Source organism: Equus caballus, chromosome 1 (assembly GCF_041296265.1).
Source record: "Equus caballus isolate H_3958 breed thoroughbred chromosome 1, TB-T2T, whole genome shotgun sequence".
NCBI lineage: Eukaryota > Metazoa > Chordata > Mammalia > Perissodactyla > Equidae > Equus > Equus caballus.
In genome coordinates, this window is record NC_091684.1 from 27,805,750 (window position 1) to 27,826,937 (window position 21,188).

The 21,188-nt window shown below is 38.0% G+C and overlaps 1 protein-coding gene across 4 annotated transcripts in view; it reads left to right on the forward strand.

Annotated features, from left to right (window-relative positions):
* Positions 1–2,519: 2,519 nt before the first annotated feature.
* PCGF6 (polycomb group ring finger 6) overlaps positions 2,520–21,188 on the forward strand; it is a 28,696-nt gene continuing 10,027 nt past the window's right edge. For 2 of the 4 annotated variants that reach the window (XR_011421257.1, XM_070221501.1), the window contains exons 1-7: positions 2,524–2,975; positions 3,733–3,832; positions 3,919–4,015; positions 4,805–4,860; positions 4,955–5,014; positions 5,938–6,046; positions 10,582–10,609. Coding sequence is in view for 2 of the 4 variants with exons in the window: in XM_070221501.1 (XP_070077602.1) it covers positions 2,613–2,975; positions 3,733–3,832; positions 3,919–4,015; positions 4,805–4,860; positions 4,955–5,014; positions 5,938–6,046; positions 10,582–10,609 (813 nt within the window). In the remaining 2 variants the exon portion in view is untranslated. Of the gene's footprint in view, positions 2,976–3,732; positions 3,833–3,918; positions 4,016–4,804; positions 4,861–4,954; positions 5,015–5,937; positions 6,047–10,581; positions 10,610–16,633; positions 16,733–21,188 lie in introns of all 4 variants that reach the window. The other 2 variants (XM_001498200.5, XR_002807688.2) reach the window with 2 other exon arrangements.

Here is a 21,188-nt window from a genome sequence, read left to right on the forward strand (position 1 = left end):
TTGTATAATGTCAGAAGACATGATTTGTAGGACTCAAGCAAGTAATACAGAATTTTAGATCAGCAGCCATGGTATCTTTGAAATCAAGACAAAGCTGTGAGTTTCAGGAGCCCTAATTATGTTAGCAAATCAGCACAGTGAATAGATGTAAATAATAGTATCTAGAAATCAAGCCTAAACCTTGATCGAAATCTGTATTTGAGGTCAGAGTTGTATTAGTAATTATTTACATAGCATATTCATTTGATGACAAAATTTTTTTCATAATATTTTTTGAAGTGAATATGATACCATTAAGCCCTTTGGTTTTTATCTCCTTTTAAAAATTAAAGTCTTTGGTGAATTATTTATTCACAATCAAGAAGTACTGGGAAATCACTCCAAGTCCCAAGGAGCACTTACGGATTTCTTGATTCCCTAACCAGTCCCCCCGTATTGGTGATGGATCTGCTTTGAAAAATTGATGCCCAAAGACCCACTACTCTTCACAGTCAACCAGCCTTTACTATCTCCTTAAGGAGATAGTGAATTAGTGTGTGGACTGTACATAACAATTTTTAGATATGACTTTCTGTTTAAACTATCAAAGCAACCCCCGCCCCCAAAGGAACTCTGGTACTAGGGTTTTACCTTTCCTACAGCATCTCTCTCAGTCTAAATCCTAATATGTGGAGGACAGTTACTGGTTGTACTAGATCCACTTGTGTTCTTTTACATTTACACCATTCTAACAAGTTAGCACCCAGAGTGAGAGTGAAGTTCTGACTCAGTCTAGGGTGTGACTCAATTCTGGTGCCTTATCGAACTGTAAAGATTTGGATAAGTGCCCAAGATATAACTTGGATGTGGTAACACACAAGAGTCACAGCGGAGATACAAGAAATTCTCATTTTATGAAAGAGGTACATTCTGGAAGGTCTCACAAATTTTAAAAATCACACAATTAAGCCATTTACTATATGTATCAGTCAGGGTTCTACCAGAGAGACATAACCAGTAGGATATATATATAGTATTTCACATTCTCCACATAAAACAAAGCCTTCTTTTCTTTTCTTTTTGTTTTTTTTTGAGGAAGAGTAGCCCTGAGCTAACATCTGCTGCCAATCCTCCTCTTTTTGCTGAGTAGGACTGGCCCTGAGCTAACATCTGTGCCCATCTTCCTCTACTTTATATGTGGGACGCCTGCCACAGCATGGCTTGCTGAGCAGTGCCATGTCCACACTCAGGATCCAAACCGGTGAACCCCCGGCCCCCAAAGCAGAATGTGCGAACTTACCCACTGCGCCACCTGGCTGGCTCCAAAGCTTTCTTGATACTATTATTATTAATAAAATTTTCATAGACTACTTCAAAATTATATAATTAAAATGCATGGTGCAAGAATTCTTTTGTCAGGTAACTCTTAAAATGCTGAGAGGATAGAAGCTATTACTTATATGACATAATCATGTGGAGGTTCGTCCACTTGGAGGCCTTTGTAAGGAGAGTATCTCAGGTGAATAGGTCTGTCTACTTCAATTTCTCTCTCTCTTCAACCATCCTCTTTCAAGATCCTAGTCGAGTTCCCATCCTCCTCCCTCCATTTGGAGGAGACATTTCCTTCCTTCCATTTCTTCTTGGATCCTGCAACCTTCAGTATCTCAGACTTGACCAGACTTTGGGGACTGCAGAGGGAGAAGTGGGGTCTAGTCCAGGAACAATGGGTGCACACCAAATCGGGTTCAGTATTCCCCAAAAGAGCTTAGTGACTTGACTGCCAGTTCCCTAAGAAGTATGTACACCACTCCCAAATTAGCATTAATTTTACTCAATGACAACACATTCTTTCTCAAATGTGATTTTCTCCCCAGCATTATTTCATTAAGGAGCATTTGGCTCCCTCCTGAATCTGGCTTGCAAGCATCATGACATTAGCGGGCACTATCTTAGCCAGCGAGCACCAAGTATGCCAACTCCAAATCTCTCTCCTAATATAATTGGGGGTGGGTGCGCGCGGGTAGGTCTCAGTGCCTGCTATGGTAGACCCTTGGTAAGTATTTGTTGAATTAAATATAATCGACTTTCCTTTATGTGATGGGGAATCATGGATGGTCTTCGAATGGCAATTAAATTTCCATCTTGCGGCAATACAAGGTTTAATTCCTCCAAATAAATAAACTTATATATTTCAAAATAGGGACTTAATACTTCCTAAAGGAAAAAATCTTGGATGGAAGAAACTCATTATTGATACTTAAATGAAATCATTGTTATTCGTAATGCAACATCATTATACCACCTATTTCAGTGGTCTGCGCATCAATCTATGCAGACAGAATATTGTTGTCTGAAACGGTACCAATTTCGTGGTTTTTAAAAGGCAGCGAAGAGAGCATCAGCCTTTCAAAGGGAAAATTGGGCGAGCTTCCTCCAAGATGTGGCCCGCAAGCCCAGCCCTATGTACCTGAGCGGCTCAGCTCACGCCAGGCTTAGGTGAGGGGCAGTGAACCACGTTTCCCAGCGGGCCGTGCAGGTCTTCCGCGCCTGCGCACTGGCAGCGTCGGCAGGCGGGCGGAACTCCCGCGCTATCTAGCCGCCGGGTCTCACCTCGCCTGGTCTCTTCTGCCGGCATGGAGGGGGTCCCGGTCGTGATAACCTGTAACGCGGGCCCTGCCAAGGCCGAGGGAGCCGCAGCCATGCCGCCCCCGCCTCCCGCCTCCCCGCCTGCCCTCACTCCTGTGCCCGCCGCGGGTGAGGAGGGGCCCCCGCCTTTGCCCGAGGCGGGGGCTCCGGGCTGTTCGGGTTCTCGGCCCCCTGAGCTGGAGCCGGAGCGCAGCCTGGGCCGCTTGAGGGGCCGCTTCGAGGACGAGGACGAGGAGCTGGAGGAGGAGGAGGAGCTGGAGGAGGACGAGGAGGAGGAGGAGGAGGAGGAGATGAGCCACTTCTCGCTGAGGCTGGAGGGGGGCCGGCCGGACTCTGAGGACGAGGAGGAGGTATTTGTAGCCCCCCTGCCTGACCACGCAGGGCCGAGGGGCCTCCGGGGCGGAGCCGGCTCCTTAGCCCAGCTCGCCGCTGCAGCCCTGGCGCTGGCGTCGACCTCCACCCCTCCCTACCCTGCCTGCCTCGGCATGTGGCGCGGACCGGACTTCTGTCCCGGTTCCCTGCCGACTCGTCTTGGGAGGTTCCTGCAGATCGCTTATGCTCTCCGGTCCGACCCACTCCTTCTGTAAATGATTGTTGAAGCTACTGCGTGCCCGGCGGGTACCGTGCTCTTGCCTTCCAGGAGCTTACAGTTGGACGGGGGAAACAGCCCATTTCTGCAGGGTGTTGAAAGGATAGTGGACCCTTCCCACCTAATCAATCTCTAATTTGGAAGAAAAAAAATTTTTTTAATGTGATAGCGCATACTTCATCAAGTTAGGAATACACTTAGCCAATCAGAATTAGTATAGTAAACTTGAACACCAATATCAGGAAAGTTTGCCCACCTTGTAAGTCAGTCATAAAGTAAGATGCCCCTCAGCTGGCAGTATACAGTATATCCAAAAGAATGAAATATTTTTGCAACATCCGTTTATATTGTGTTATTGTAACTTTGAGCAGTATTTTGACGCTTTGGAGGTACTGTAACATGCTTTCATTGTTGCAAAGTAAGTTACACATTGTTTATAATGAAATTTGGGGGTTATGGTTTAAGAATTTGAGAAGGCAAGGACTTGTATTTTAACACTATTTCTATTGCGTTTGCAGCGCCTGATTAATCTCTCTGAGCTGACACCGTACATCTTGTGTTCCATTTGCAAAGGTTACTTAATAGATGCAACTACCATTACAGAATGTCTTCATACATGTAAGCATGTAGTTCACATCTCCAAATAATATATTCAGTTTTTGAAATGTCTCGAAAGCATCCTAATTTAATTTTCTTTTCAACAGTTTGTAAAAGCTGCATTGTAAGACATTTTTACTATAGCAACAGATGTCCAAAATGCAACATAGTAGTACATCAGACACAACCTCTCTATAACATAAGGTAAGAAGAATATAAGTAAAATTTTTATTTTAAGTATCCTTTTTCTGAAAGCTTGAAGTTTTGTATTTGGGAATAAATTCTCGACCTATCTCAGAATTAAAGGGAACTACATATTCTTTAAAGGAATACGTATGGAGCACTTACTGTGTACCAGGCACTGTGATATCTGCTGGGGACTTAAAAAAAAAAAAAAAAAGAGGCAGAAGCCTCTTTTCTTGTTAATTCCATCATTCAAGTTAATGAGGCTAGTGTAGGTTTGTCATTTTCTGTATATTTAGAATTCTATTTTTTAAAAGTAATACCTGAAACAGCTGGCCTTTTTAGAAAAGCCTATCTGTCGTAGGTTGTTGTGGCTTATTAATCAAATTTTCAGTTCATGCTTAGTTTCCTAGGGGAAGAAAAATACTAAAAGTGGATTGCTTTCATTCGTTCAGCAAATACTATTACATTTTTACTACCTTCATAGAAGAGTTCCTTGCATATGATACACAGAAGTTCAAAATACAGTCTCTGCTCTCAAACTCACATTCTTATCAAGGGACTAAGACCAGTACACGTGGAACGATTTAGCAAACTGTTCAAGAGTCTACAATTACTTATAATTGTGATTACGTATAATGACTTGAGGTTCTCTCAGGTGAGAACCATGAGTACTACCTAAAAGTAAACACCTCTGAGAAAGGAGATGTCCACTCCCAAGAGAAAACGGTTACTTACAAAGAGCATCACTCTGTACCAAAATGCGTTTTGCTGAATTCTGAGGTATTCTCCATCCTTTCCTTTTATTAGGTTGGACCGACAATTACAAGACATAGTGTACAAATTAGTGATCAATCTAGAGGAAAGTAAGTTTATTTTATTACATAGTTGTCAATCCCAGAATCTCTGCTGACTCTACTAGTTAAAGTGTAATTTAGTCTGTGTTTTATCATTTTTTAGGAGAAAAAAAGCAAATGCATGATTTCTATAAAGAAAGAGGTCTAGAAGTACCTAAACCTGGTAAGTTTGGGTGTATACCATGATGTATTTATAGATTAAAGAATACTAACTTAATGAACTTTACTCCCTTTGGGGTTCTTTTTGGTGATAGCTTTGACTACTTTATGATCAAAGAGAAAGATTTTGGAGGTAATGATGTATTGTAATTCAATTTAATTATTTATGAGAATTGAAGAGTACAGACTCTGGAGCTAGACTGTCTGAGTTTGGTCCTAGCTCTGCTGCTTTAGTAGCTGTATGACTTTGGCAAAGTATTTCACTGTCTCAGTTTCCTCATCTAGAAAGTAGGGGTAATGATAGCACTTCATAAAATTGTTGTAAGGATACTTTGTATACATTGATTAATACAAAGCACTTAAAACAGTGCCTGGAACATAGTAACTGCTCAAACAATCGTTTTTATGATGATGGTAATGTCATAGTATGGAAGTTAGAAAGATTTTGGTTTAAATCCTGGATCTTCCACTTACTACGTGGGTGACTTTAGGCAAATTGTCTACTCTCAGTAAACTGTAATTTCAGTCTCTTTATGGTTAAAAAAAAAAAAGCAATAGTACCTGTGTCATGGGATTATAATAAGGATTAAATGAGATGGTGCATGTAAAGTGCTAAGCATAAACCCTGGCACGTAGGAGTGCTTGTTAAGGGTTATCTACAACTGTTGTTGCTGTTCTCATGAGCCCTCTCTGTGGGCCTGATAAACCAGCCACACATGTCTGCCTTTCCTTGTGGCGTGGTCCCCAAGCTTGCCTCTACTTTCACTGGCTTTGATAGATTTGCTGATGTTGTTAAAGGAAGGGAGATTGAGTGCTTTATGATCTTTTAAATAGTTGACATAGTTATAGCTGTGTAATTATTTTTCAAAGATCTCAATTTATGAAATCTTTATTCTAACTCAACTTTTTTGTTTGGCTGTCAAATAGCTGTTCCACAGCCAGTCTCTTCGAACAAAGGAAGATCTAAGAAAGCCTTAGAATCAGTGTTTCGTATTCCACCTGAACTTGATACATCTTTATTACTAGAGTTCATTGGGTGAGTACCCCCTTAACCTTAAAGTAAATAATTTTTTAAGTCCCAACAGTTATGAAGTCATCCTGAGCTCAGGTAAAACCAAGTTTTTCTGATATCCTTTTAAAAGTTAATTATGAAATATTTAAGATTAGGAAAAGGTTAAAGGATAATAATCACTTGTATCTCCCTCATCTGGCTTAAATAAGCAATACTAATATGGCAGAAGCCCCTTGGCTGCCTCTTCCTGTTCACTCCACCTTCTCTTAGAGATTAATAACCACTCTCCTGAAAACAATGATTGTCGTTCCCATGCATTTTTTATATGTTTACCACCTGTGTATCTATTACTAAGTAATATGTAGAATTGTTTTTGCCCATTTAAAAACTTTAAATGGCATCACACCAGTAGTGTTTTCCAGCTTGCTTTTGTCGCTCAGCGTTGTGTGATTCATCCATGTTGAAATGTGTAGCTCTAGTTCATTCATTTTCACCATTGCTTGGTATTCCCTTAAAATAAATATACCATAATTTATCTTTTCTTGTACTGTTGAAGGTCTAACTTGTTTCCAGCTTTTTTACTATTATAAACAATGTTGCTTTAAATGTTTAGTATCCCTGATGACTATTTTTCTTCTCAGTCACTTCCTCCTTATAACTCTAGGTTGCATGTATCATTTTAGTATCTAGCTTTTTCTATGTTGTATGTAGCTCTTTGTGTATTTATCCTGTGTTCTCAACTGATATTAAGGACCCCTAAGAGGCAAGAAACCTTTCTTATGTCTCCACAAAGCCCACAGAGTAATGGTTGATGATAATGAAATAAAGATCTCTTTGGAGGAATGAGAAGAAACCATGTAATACCAAACTTTAAACCAGCAATTTCTGTTCCTAAAGAATGTATTCCAACCTAAATGTCCAAAAGAGAACTGGTTAAATAATGGTATATAGCACACAAATATGTGCCATTATGGAACAATCTCCAAAATGTCTTAAGTGAAAAAAGCAAGATGCAGAAGACAATATATAGCATGTGTCCATTTATGTTTTTTTAAAGACGGTGGTGGAAAATATGTGCATATACGTATGATTTTTACATGCACAGACCATCACTGAAACGACATATAAGAAAATGTTCATGGCAGTTGTCTCTAGAAAAGGGCCCTGGAGTCTATGAGTCTGGGATGGGTAGGCTTTTCATTGTATTTGAATTTTTACCATGTAACTTGATTTTTAATAAGTCTAGTTAATTAAAATTTGAAAATTGAAAGGAATTTCTATTTCTAAATTATTTTGAGGAAATGTAATCTTTTCCACTAATGCACAGTAGGAACTGACAATCAAATTTTTTTTATACCCTCTTTGAAAAGTAGCAGGGATGCACTTTTGAAAAGTGGCAATACTGCAAAGATGGCAAAGATGTGATGGGTGTGCCACCATTACCTCTTTCTTTGCCCACAGCAGAAATCAATAATTAATCATGGCAAGCTTTCCCAATGCTTGAGACTTGACTAGAGTGCTCAAGGCGGCCATTACCACTTACCAAAGTTGTTAGATTGTTAACACATTTCCTGCTGTAGAAAAAAGAGCCTCACTTGGAATAAGAAGATCTAGATTTAAGTCCTAGCTTCTCTATCTAGCTTTGTAAACTTGAACGAATTATGTTTTGTTTATTCATAAGATGTTTATTAGGGTCTTGCTATATGCCAGCGCAGCACGCTGGCAGCTGCTGGGAATGTAGCTTGAATAAGTCAGCCATAGGCCTTGCCCTAGTGGAAGTTTTAGTTTTAGCTTCTCACAGCATCAGCTTCTCTGTCTGTAAAATGAGAGAATTGAACCTCACATGTTGATGATTACGATGGGTAGTCTGTCTACCTTATAATATATTCCTTTATCTGTTTTCAAATGGTTAACGAGAAGAAAGCTTCCAGTGGCAAAGAATCCTTTTCAAGTCCCCAGTCCCCAGAGGTAAAGCCCCACATTTTCACTACATGGAGAGGCTTTTGTGTTACCACAAAAGTCAAGCTACTGAGGGTAACTCCTAGGAAGTTCCTTCATGGTGGGACAAGTGGCAGATGAGTTTTAACCTGGTGCAAGTACGAGGACAAATTTGGTCCACTGGTGACCTTGCTTGAATTGGAGGAACAAAAAAAAACTGAGGTAGATTCAGCCTGTGGGCAGTGATTTTTCAACCACTGGAATATGAAATTAGATTTCCTCTCTAGATTGGGCATGCATCTTTTGTGATCTTAAGATAGTCTTGTACTTCATTTTGTTCTTTGGTTTCTATGTGTAAGGTAGAAGATTATGAAAAGAAAGAACCTCACACCGGCAGTATAGTGTGTATAGAAAGCATAGGCTTTGAAGAATCTAACTTAAAAGATATGTAACCATTGGGACGTAGCTTAGCTTCTCTGATTTTCACTTTCCATATTTCTAAATTGGGGGTTATAATAGCAACTCACAGGATTCTTGTAAGAATCAACATATGATATTCCTAGCATATCTAAACTATTATCAATATGTGAATATTGAAATAATGCAAGGTCGTTCAAAATTAAAGGTTAAAGTAGTTCGTGGTGTTGTAATATGTACAACGTCTGCCTAGTAAAGAAAATGGACTCGTGTGATGTGTGATATGACAAAAGTTTAATTCAGTCTTAAGCTCAGCGACGTTTATAGTAAACCAGGGAGGCACTGTCCCACTGTATGCTGTTAGTCCAACTAGAGTATTATGTTCAGCTTTGAGTACTAGATTTTAAGGGTGATGTTGGTAAACTGAGGTGTAACCAGATAAGTAGGTTTGGAAACCATGTCATATATGGCAGCAGAAGGAACAAAAATATTTAGCCCAAAGAAGAGAAAGCAATCATAAACCCCTCAAGTTAATTTTAAATCTTTAGAGGGTTATCAGATAAAAGAAAGATTGGATCTGATTCACAAAAGTCCCAAAAGGCAAAACCAGGACCAGTCGGTATAAGTTACAGGGAGAAACGTATTTGATTCAGTGCGAGCAGGCAATGTGTAACAAAATTGCCCACAAATAGAATGAACTAACTTGTCAATTAAGAAGCTCTCTATTGCTTTAGGTATTCAGGTAGAATCCATACATCATGGATTCTGTAGAGATAATTCTTGTAATGTGTAGGATATTTTATTTTATAATTCTAAGATTATGTATAATCTTAGATTTATATTTTATATAAAATGTATATATAAATTTGTGTTTTGTGTTTATATAGTTTATATTTAATATAAGATTATATTCTCTGTTATACTTGTATCTAAGAATACTCTGTAGGTGATGCAGTTGTGATCTTGTCTGTTCTTCAGCATGATAGGGAAGAATGAATGTGGGCTTTGGTGCTAGGCACACCTGAGTTTGAATCCCAGCTTTATCACTTACTAGCTCTGTGACCTTAGGCAAGTTATTAAACCTCTCTGAGCTTAATTTCCCTCATCTGTAAAATGGGGATACTAATACTTGATTTGCAGTGCTTTGTGAAAGCTAAATGAAAAACATGCATAATATATGAAGACCTAGTATGCTTGGTACCTAGTAGATGCTCAACAAAGGAAGTGCTCCTTGCCTCCTCGTGATGTAAAAAGGTGAAAGGCAAACTGAGTAAATCATGCCCAGGTGATTATGCTACAAGTAAAACAACAGGAAATACAGCAAGCTTCTTGTAAGAAATCTGTCTTGTAAAGGTTACTATAGAGAAAAAGAGACATTAATTATGATAGAGAAAGAAAGAAGTTTTACTTTAAGCTGTAAAATGTTAGAATCCTACATATGGGGGAAATCTAAATATTAAGAAAATAATTTTAGGGGCCGGCCCCGTGACTGAGTGGTTAAGTTCGCGCGCTCCCCTTCGGTGGCCCAGGGTTTTGCCAGTTCCAATCCTGGGTGTGGACATGGCACCGCTCATCAGGCCGTGCTGAGGTGGTGTCCCACATAGCACAACCAGAAGGACCTACAACTGGAGTATACAACAATGTACTGGGGGCTTTGGGGAGAAGAAGAAGCAGGGTGGGGGAGATTTGCAACAGATGTTAACTCAGGTGCCAAGCTTTAAAAAAAAGAATATAGGGGCTGGCCCCGTGGTCGAGTGATTGGGTTCGCGTGCTCTGCTGCAGGTGGCCCAGTGTTTCATTGGTTCGAATCCTGGACGCAGACATGGCACTGCTCATCAGGCCATGCTGAGGCAGCGTCCCACATACCACAGCTGGAAGGACCCACAACAAAGAATATACAACTATGTACCAGGGGGCTTCGGGGATAAAAAGGAAAAAAATAAAATCTTAAAAAAAAAAAAAAAAAAAGAATATAATTTTAACTCCTGGAAGTAAGTATACAAAGTAGTGTGAAATACTGGATAAAACTACCTTTGTCATACCACTAGGTGGCAGAGGTGACAATCAACTGCATTCGTTTAAACACAGGTGACGGTGTTTTAAAATTGATGTTCCTTAGATACTTAGAGTCATCTTATTTTTCTGTGTTATATGATTATATAGTTTAAAATATTTTATTAATTAATTTTGCTTTCGTTTTTCAGTGCTAATGAAGGCACGGGACATTTTAAGGTATTTTACTTTTGTTTTTCATTTACTTCACAAGAGGACCCTGTAGCATAGCAATCACATGGAGATTGTCTTCAATTACAACAAAGAGTGTTTTATAAATAAAAGTTGTTGAAATATGAAGTACATTTAATAATGCTCTCTTATAATAGGTTTATGAGAAAAGAGTTATTAAGTAGAGATTTGTTATTAATTCAGAAGTCTAAGGAAAAATAAGTGAGTAATTTTTAAAACTCTAAAACCAATTGCTATGTTAATTTGGTGATTAAAAAATGTTTCAAAGCATTTTTTGCATAGTTGGCGTTTAGAGTTAAAAATGAGCTTAAAATTTTATTTGCATGTAACTTTTTTGGCTCACGTTAACCTGCCCTGACTTGTTACTGCAAGTAACAAGTAAGAATTTCAGAGGTGAGACTGAACTTCTTTGTAACATAGTTTAGTTCAGAGTTGTCTTAAAGGCTCCGATATCACAGGTGTCATTGTACACAGTGTTGCTCCTATAGTGTGAGTCCTTCAGGAAAAGGTGACTTTTTTAAAAAGGTGTAAATCAGGCCTTACATTTTCTTGGGATTGTAAATATATAAGGAAATAGGTGACTTTAATCTGTTTAGATTTTCAGTGACTTTGTCAAAGTCTGTACTAAAATTTGGGTGAATTATATGTGGTTGGATGTATTGTGAATACAGTGGCTTGGAGATGGGAATTAAAACAAGAATAAATGTGTACTTCTCTGGATAAAGTATGTTATAGATGTTTCCCTGAGACCAGTGTGATGGAGGGAATGTAGTTTAGAATTTGGTAACTTTGAAACTCTTCTAAGTAGTAAAATATGAAATTTATTGTGATTAACTTTAAGAAGTTCTTTCATAGTAGTGTGGTGGGTGAGAAAGTGGCGTATAAGTTTCTGTATGGGACAAGTACAGTGTCATATGCTCCTAGAGTTCACTGAAGACATCTGTCCTATGACCTGTAGTAGCCAGACAAGCCAGCTGCATATAAAAACCTCATGCAGAAAGAACTAGAAATTAAATTGAAATATTAGCCTATTGCTTCCACAAAAGCACATATGTACCTAGAATATTTATGTAGTTCTGATGCTCACACATCAAGAAAATTTGATGACAGTACCACATATGAAGTGTTCTTGCCAAAACAAAGAAATGTGAGATTAATCACACCCCTAGATTTAATTACTAATGTATAGGAAATCCTGGGAACAAAGGAACATGTTAAGTGACACTGTAAGAATGTAATAAGCCAAATCTAGACAGTGGAAAACTACAGGACAAACAATTCTGATTCTTTAATAAATGGAAAGAGGTGAAGAGGGAACATATAAATAGAACAAATTGATTAAAAAAGATTCAAGGGACATCAACTAATTGCAATGTATGGAGTTTATTTGGATTTGATTTGAAAAATAAACTAAGAAATTTGTGAGATAATAGCCCCAAATTGGAAACAACCTAAATATCCATCAACTGATGAATAGATAAACAAAATGTGGTATATCCATACAATGGAATATTATTTGGCAATAAAAAGGAAGGAAGTACTGATACATGCTCCAGCATGGGTGAACCTTGAAAATATGTGAAGTGAAAGAAGCCAGGCACAGAAGACCACACATTGTGTGATTCCATTTATATGAAATGGCCAGAACAGAGAAGTTCATAGATACAGAGAGTAGATTGGTCATTGCCAGAGACTCAGGGAAGGGGAACTTGGAAGTGACTGCTAGTTGGTGTGAGGTTTCTTTTTAGATGATGAAAATGTTCTGAAATTACTGGTGATAGTTGCACAACTCTGTAAATATACTAAAAACCATTGAATTGTACACTTTAAAATGGTGAATTTAATGATACGTGAGTTATATCTCAATAAAGCTGTTAAATTTTTAAAACATAACTAAGCCAATATCTGATAGAAACTTTGAATAGAAGCATTGTTTGTAATATATTTAGTGTATACATTTTGAGAATACAAAAATATGTCTGGTAAAAATAATATATGCATAAATTAGAATTTTGGTTTGAGTCCGTCATTGGTTATTAGCTTTTTTTCATAAAATCTTTGTTTTATTTTTATTCTCTCTGTAATGACAGCCCTAAAAACAATAAAATCATTTTCTACTAGGTAAGAAAATTGAGACAGTTGGTGAAATTTGAACATTTACTAGATATTTTCTGATATCAAGGAATTTCAAAATATGATAATGGTATGTTTTTTAAAAGAATTCTTATCATTTAGAGATAGATACTGAAGTATTTACAAATGATGATATGATTAAATGATACGGCTGGGTTTTGCTTCAAAACAAATGGGGAAATGTCGACCAGACAGTAGTTGGGGTGGGACATGGGTGGAGTCTACTTAAAATAACATTGGCCTTGAGTTGATAAAGCTTGGTGATAGGTACATAGGCGTTTGTCATACTGTTCTCTCATAGTTTTGAGATGTTAAGCTTTCGGTTTTAACTGATGTAAATTTTCAGGCTTTATGTCTGTGAGAGGTGATGAATGTATTGTTTCAGAAACAAGTAGTTCTATTGATGCTGCATTTTGTGAGTATTTTTAGTTTGCTAAAACAGTCTTTTTATACTTTCTTAACCATTTGGCAATGTTATTGTTTTTCTTTTAATTCTGTATTTATAATGGAGTTCTAGTTAGAGCTTTTGATATTATAGCTCAGTATTCTCTACTAATTAGAAAGCTGTTTTTGTACCTTATATTTGAGTTCAAATAATAGGTGGTGGTGTTTTTGTCTATCTGGATGCACATGCCTGGTTGTCTGTGTCCCTTTGCAATGTTAGCAACCATTGGTGCTCAATGTCTAAGCCCATTAACAGGGTTTGGAAAATGATGCTATCCTTCCTTTGTCTTTTATTACTTGAAATACTTCTATAAAGAGAAACTTCCCTTCATCTTTTTGGTTAGCCAGTGGTACAGTTTATATAGGAAAGGAAGGATAAATACTTGATTCTTCCCTTTACTTACCAAGTTCAAAATAATGAGTTGGTTTGTTAGCATCCTCCAGTCATGACCAATTAGGTATTGTTTTTGTTATTCATTTAACAACAAAATTCATGGATTTGGACGTATTTGTGGTTTAAACCCACTTCAGTTATTACCCTTATTGATGTTCAAATTGTCCCATCCTAGATATCACAGTCTGTGATAGCTTCCTTGCTATCTGATATGACGATATAGTCCATGCTCAACTTGTACATCTCTTGCCTTAGACACTGAATCAGTCATTTCTCCAAGGTATCCTAGTTCCTTTGGTGGTACCTTTTCAGAGTCAAAGTCTGGTTGCTAGGGGTTCACCCTGCTACTGGGTTGGTAGCTGTTTCTAAGCCTTTCAGTTGACAGAGGTAGGAATTTTTTTCACGGTAAAATATAATTATGAGTTGATACCATCTTTTTAAAAGACATTTTTAGTGGTATGCGTTATCTAAAGCCAGAAACTAACTGAATGTCTTGTAAATCTCCCTATAGGTCTTAAACTAGCTTATTTCAACTTTCTTATCAAGTTGATCTTTGTGTAATAGATGGCAGGGAAGATTGCTGTGCTTAATTTCAAAGAACATTAGTTCTTCTGTGGATTTTTTTTCCTTGTTTATTTGCAGATGGTAGGAGGCTATTGAGTGTAGCAGAAAAAAATGCAATGACCATTTAGGTGAGAACTGGTTTTGTGACCTTAAGCCAAAAAAAAAAAGAAGAACAAATTGTCTTCTAAAAAAGCTGAATCTGAATTATATGGGGAAAAACTCCTGTTAACCCTGTGAGGATCCTAGCTTTGAAAGCCATGACTAGATTTTTCTTTCAGGTATTGACAGATCTCATAATCCACTTCTGGGGATCTAAAAAGTACAGTATTGATAACTTTAGCTAAGTTGGATTGATTTTTAACAAACACTAGGGGTGAGTGCTCACCAAGAAATTAAAAATGAGGGAAATCGGACTGTCTTCTGCTGGTGTACCTGAAGCCTGCTATTGAGATGGTAAGCCCAGGAGGCTGACCTTCAGAAATGCACTGGTTGCCAGGCAGCCACCCAGCTAGACGATCCGGAATATCAGCTTCTCAGTGCACCTGACGGGGCTCTCATGCTAGTCAGGTAGTGCTCCCTACAATGAGGTACCTTCCTGGGGTCTCCGCCTGGGGCTCTGCTGCATCTCCTCCTTAGTGAGACTGCCGCCTCAGCTTTGTGAAATGATTCCTGTACCTGCATTAAAAGAACGTGAAAGTTTGCGATTTTGCCTAGATGATACCACTATCCCATGGTGACAACTGGGTCCTCTATAAGAGTTAAATTTCTTGGGGTCGGCCTTGTGGTGTAGTGGTTAGGTTCAGCATACTCCACTTCCGTGGCCTGGGTTCGCAGGTTCAGATCCTGGGCACAGACCTATACCGCTTGTCGGCCACACTGGGGCAGCATCCCACATACAAAGAAGAGGAAGATTGGCACAGATATTAGCTCAGGGATAATCTTCCTTGAGCGAAAAAAGAAGAAGATTGGCAACAGATGTTAGCTCCGGGCGAGTCTTCCTCACCAAAAAAGAAAAGAGTTAAATTTCTTCACATAAAGAGCAAAATGAGCACAAAACACCAATAACTCTAAGTGCTTTATTATGTGCCAGGATTTCTTAACCATTATTTACATATATTAACTCACTTTCCTCATGATGATTCTATGAGGGTGCTGTTATTATCTCTGTTTTACAAATGGGGACATGGAGACACAGAAAGGTTCAGCAACTTGCCCAAAGACATGCAGCGAGAAAATGGCAGAACCAGGATAAACCCAGGCAGCCTGTCTCTGGAATACCTGCCCTTAACACCTGTGTGATCTGCTACACTGTGGTAATGAGGGATGAGCTACTGTCAGGAGAGGTCGGAAGAAACCAAAACTGCAGATGAGAAAGCTGAGCATTGTTGCCTGGAACAAACATGTGCCTAATCCGCCTAACCCTCTTGGTAGCTGTTCTGGGCTCCCGCTCTGCTAGTGCTGGAAAAACACTGCTCAGGTTTTCCTAAAAGGCACCCTTTTAGTTCTGATTACCTCAGCTTTTCATTTGCATTAGATAGTAGTAGCCTTAACGTTGCCTCAGAGAGAGACTGGCTGAGTAAGCATTAGTTTCTACTTTAAAACCCTGTGGTCTCTCCACCTGTCGCCTCAGACCATCGGATCAGATTTCAGCTACTTCTGTCTAGATGTTAATCGTTTTATTTTCCACTTAAAAAAGAAAACCCTTTATTGTGGGAAATTTCAAACTCATACAAAAGTAGACAGATGGTAAAATGAATTCTCATGTGCACATCACTCAACTTGAATAATTATAGACTCACGGCCACTCCTCATTTCACCTATACCATCACCACTTTTCCTTCGCATATAATTTTGAAGCAAATCCCAGACTACATATCATTTTATCATTAAATAATCCAATTTGTTTCTAAAAGATAAGGACTTTTTACAAACATAATAATGGTACTACAGTTTTAAAAATTAACAGTAATTCCATCATCAAATAGCCGTCTACTATTTACATTTCCTAGATTGTCTCATGAAGATTGTTTTATAGGTTTGTGTAAATCGGGATCCAGATAAGATCCGTACATTGTAGTTGGTGTTTGTAACACTTACGTCTTTTTTACTCTAGCCATCCCTCCTCCGTCTTGTTTTCTTTTTCTTGCAGTTTCTTTCTTGAAGAAACTAGGTTGTTTTAGATGCTTAATCTTGGATGTCCTCTCTCTGTCAATAAATTTTACTCTGTTTTGCTTTTGATAAGGTATTAAAATAAACCAGTAAACCCTTCTATTAAGAAAAATTGTTGACATACTTTTCAGAGAGGAACCTAGGCAGAAATTCTTTTTTCCTTCTTTCATAGGTAAATTAACTCAAATTTCATAGTAGTTTTTCTTTCATAAGTTTATCAAATCATATTTGCCATAAAATTTGCTTTAAGGTTTATGCATTTTGTGTGTATTTAATCTGAAGATAGTTTATTCATTTATTTTTTGTAGCCATTGGAAAAGAAGTTTGTCCGAGTGTCAGGAGAAGCAACTATTGGGCATGTAGAAAAATTCCTCAGAAGAAAGATGGATCTTGATCCCGCTTGTCAGGTAGAGTACATATGTGTAAAGGGACAGGTGAAGTTATCAGATTACCTTTAGCATATTGAAGAAAGAACTGTCTCTAGGATTTTATCAGTGGCTTTTGTCATGTGATACTGTGTATATTTTAAATACTAATTGAATATTGGTACACAGTGATACCCACCCCCAACTTTAATCACATTTGACTTACTGTCTGGTTTTTGCTGCCATTGATGACCGTCTATTGGTGTCAGAAAACAGCTGAGGATTTGAGAACTACTAAAGAGCTTCTAGAGCCTCAGTTCCAGCTCTTTCCTTTTTGGTAGGAGAACAAAACATTACTTATCATCCATCCACTTCTCTTCGGAGGACTTTCTTGCATTTCTCAGTTACTCAAGTATAACACACTAGCTCAAGACACCTAGAACAGTGAAATATCTATCTAATAGAGACCCTTTCAGTTTTTTAGGGATTGAAAAAGATCTCCCAGGGGCCAGCCCGGTGGCACAGCGGTTAAGTGTGCACATTCCGCTTTGGCAGCCTGGGGTTTGCTGGTTCAGATCTCGGGTGCAGACATGGCACAGCGTGGCAAGCCACGCTGTGGCAGGTGTCCCACATATAAAGTAGAGGAAGATGGGCACGGATGTTAGCTCAGGGCCAGCCTTCCTCAGCAAAAAGAGGATTGGCAGCAGATGTTAGCTCAGGGCTAATCTTCCTCAAAAAAACAAAAAAGGAAAGGATCTCCCATTCTGCTATATAATATTTTTTTATGGTGAAATGGAAACTTCAAACCTCTTGTATTGTTGAACGTAAAGTATAAATATACTCATAGTTCTAGTGATGTGAGCCAGTGAAAATGTACATTTACATAGTTTTGCATTTTCATTAGACAAATTTAAAATGGCTTTTTGTTATCCTCCATCACGTGTAAAATTTCATAGACTAAGTCGTATATATATATTTTTTTCCATAGGAAGATTGGTCCTGAGAGAACATCTGTTGCCAATCTTCCTCTTTTTGCTTGAGGAAAATTAACCCTGAGCTAACATCTGTGCCAGTCTTTCTCCGCTTTGTATGTGGGTTGCTGCCACAGCATGACTGACAAGTGGTGGTGGTCTGTGCCCAAGATGCAAACCCACAAACCCAAGCTACTGAAGCAGAGTGACTTAACCACTATTCCACAGGGCTGGCCCCTCATACACTAATTTTTATCTAAAATACCTGTTTGCTGTTAAGTTAGTAGATATTTTAAATCTGGCTGAAATTTTCCTAGTGTTTCAGTACCAATATCTACTCGTACTAAATATATATTAAATCCAATGAAATGTGGCTTCTCTTACTGAGATTGACATAATGCTGGCTGTATCTCACGGCAACTGAAAACTGGAAGTGACTTATCTGTTACCTTTTAGCCGTAGCATACTTGAGGCTATTCTCCGTCTTTTGGTTAGAAATAGAAAGCTGTTTAGAGACTCCTGGACAAAGAATTGTGAGTGATCCCGTATGTCTATTATTTTTAAAAGCAGAAGTCAGAAAACTTGCACCTGATTGTATGGAATAACTAAGAAGTGGAAGCCAAGAGAGCTTTCTCTAGGATATGGATTACTTCTTCTGTGGCTAGATATTGATTAGAGCACAATTACCATTTGTAAGTTTCACGGTTGGTGTTTTAAGAAACTCGGTTGCCAAAACTCTAAATTGGTTTTATGGTGTGAAAACGTGGGTTTATATTTTCCTCATATCATAGAATTTCAAGGCTTTTAGCATTTTGAAGTAAAATCATATAAAATTTGTTTCAACCTTTAATTGTCTCTGTCACCTCTTGGCTCTTTAGGTAAATATTCCTTTCCTATTCAGATACTATATAGCTGATAACATTCATAAATTACTATTTCACCAAAATGTTAAAATAACGGAACAGAGAATTATCAAATATGGAGACCCATTAATTGCTGACTAAAATTGTTTAAGCCTTCTAAACCCAAGAGAGAGTAAACAAGAATTACTTCTAATATGAACAAAACATTGAGTTAGTTAACCGTTAATCAAAATAAAATTCTTTGTGAACCAAGTCACTTGAGCCTGCTGTGCCGAGCGTCTTTAAACCAGTTAGTCCCAGGTCAGAAATGTCTGCTTTGTTTACAGATATGTGACCTTCATGTATGGCTATTTGCTAACAGGAATGAATGATTACTAGGGGACTGTTAAGTGATAAACTACCTTTAAAGTTATTTGTGGCAGATCAAAATAAAAAAAGACAACAGTTCTAAAAGATAAAAAAATACAGATCATGTGTTCTTAAAAGAGATTTAAGTTAATTCAAAATCAGAAATCAATAGTTATTTGAATAGATTTCTTTCACATAGAGACCCCAGTGCCTCTGGATAACTGTCGTTGATTTAGCGGTATTTTGAACTCATTGATGTCTTACTATATTTTGTTTTGTAGTTACTCTTATGTTGTGTTCCTTTTTACATTGTTTGATGTTTAGACCTTATTTTGCTTTAATGAAACAAGGCTTAGAAAATACATCGCATTGATCACTAAAAATTCTTTATATAAAAGACGTGGTATTAGGTTTTGTTGTTAATCCTACCATAATTCCATCTAAAAGATAGATTCTTTTATTTTCTTATTGAAGTTAAGATAGTTTACAACATTGTGAAATTTCATTTGTACATTATCATTTGTCACTCATCTTATAGGTGCGCCCCTTCACCCTTTGTGCCCACCCCCCCCACCCTCTTTCCCCCAGTAACCACTAAATAGTTCTTTCTGTCCATGTATTTGTTTATCTTCCACATATGAGTGAAATCACACAGTGTTTGTCTTTCTCTATCTGGCTTATTTCACTTAACATAATACCCTCAAGGTCCATCCATGTTGTTGTGAATGAGGCAATTTTTTCATTTTTTATGGCTGAGTAGTATTCCATTGTATATATATTCCATATATTCTTTATCCAATCATCAGTTGATGGGCACTTAGGTTGCTTCCATGTCTTGGCTATTGTGAATAATGCTCCAATGAACATAGGGGTGCACAAGTCTCTTTAAATTGCTGATGTCAAGTTCTTTGGATAGATAGCCAGTAGTGGGATGGCTGATGTTTCTATTTTTTTTTCCTACTTTTTCTCCCCAAATCCCCCAAGTACATAGTTGTATATTTTAGTTGTGGGTCCTTCTAGTTGTGATATGTGGGATGCTGCCTCAACGTAGCCTAATGAGCAGTGCCATGTCCACGCCCAGGATCTGAACCAGCAAAACCCTAGGCTGCTGAAGCAGAGCATGTGAACTTAACCACTTGGCCACCGGGCTGGCCCTGGTGTTTCTATTTTTAGCTTTTAGTTTTTTAAGAAATCTCCATACTGTTTTCCATAGTGGCTGAACCAGTTTGCATTCCTACCAGCAGTATATGAGGGTTCCCTTATCCCCACAACCTCTCCAACATTTGTTATTTTTTGTCTCAGTTATTATAGCCATTCTAACGGATGTAAGGTGATATCTTAGTGTAGTTTTTTTTTAAAGATACTTTATTTATTTTTTATTATCGTTATTTTTGTGTGTGTGAGGAAGATTGGCCCTGAGCTAACATCTGTTGCAAATCTTCCTCTACTTTATGTAGGATGCCACCACAGCATGTCTTGATGAGCAGCGCTAGGTCTGTTCCCAGGATCCGAACCTGTGAACCCTGTGATTCAGAATATGTGAACTGAACCACTTAGTTAAGTGTAGTTTTAATTTGCATTTCCCTGGTGATCAATGATGTTGAGCATCTTTTTATGTGCCTATTGGCCATCTGTATATCTTCTTTGGAGAAATGTCTGTTCATAGCCTCTGCCCATTTTTTGATCGGGTTGTTTGATTTTTTTGTTGTTGAGTTGTGTGAGTTCTTTATATATTATGGAGATTAACCCTTTGTCGGATATATGATTTGCAAATATTTTTTCCCAGTTGGTGGGTTGTCTTTTTGTTTCAGTCCTGGTTTACCTTGCCTTGTAGAAGCTCTTTAGTCTAATGAAGTCCCACTTGTTTATTTTTTCTTTTGTTTCCCTTGTCCACGAAGACATGGTATCTGAAAAGATCCTTTTAAGGCTGATGTCAAAGAGTGTACTGCCTATATTTTCTTCTAGATGTTTTATGGTTTCAGGTCATACCTTCACGTCTTTGATCCATTTTGAGTTTATTTTTGTAAATGACATAAGAAAATGGTCTACTTTCTTTTACACCTGGCTGTCCAGTTTTCCCAACACCATTTATTGAGGAAACTTTCCTTTGTCCATTGTATGTTCTTAGCTCCTTTGTCAAAGATTAGCTTTCCATAGATGTGTGGTTTTTGTTTCTGGGCTTTCAATTTTGTTCCATTGATCTGTGTGCCTATTTTTGTACGAGTACCATGCTGTTCTGATTACTATAGCTTTGTAGTATATTTTGAAGTCAGGGATTGTGATGCCTCCAGCTTTGTTCTTTTTTCTCAGGATTGC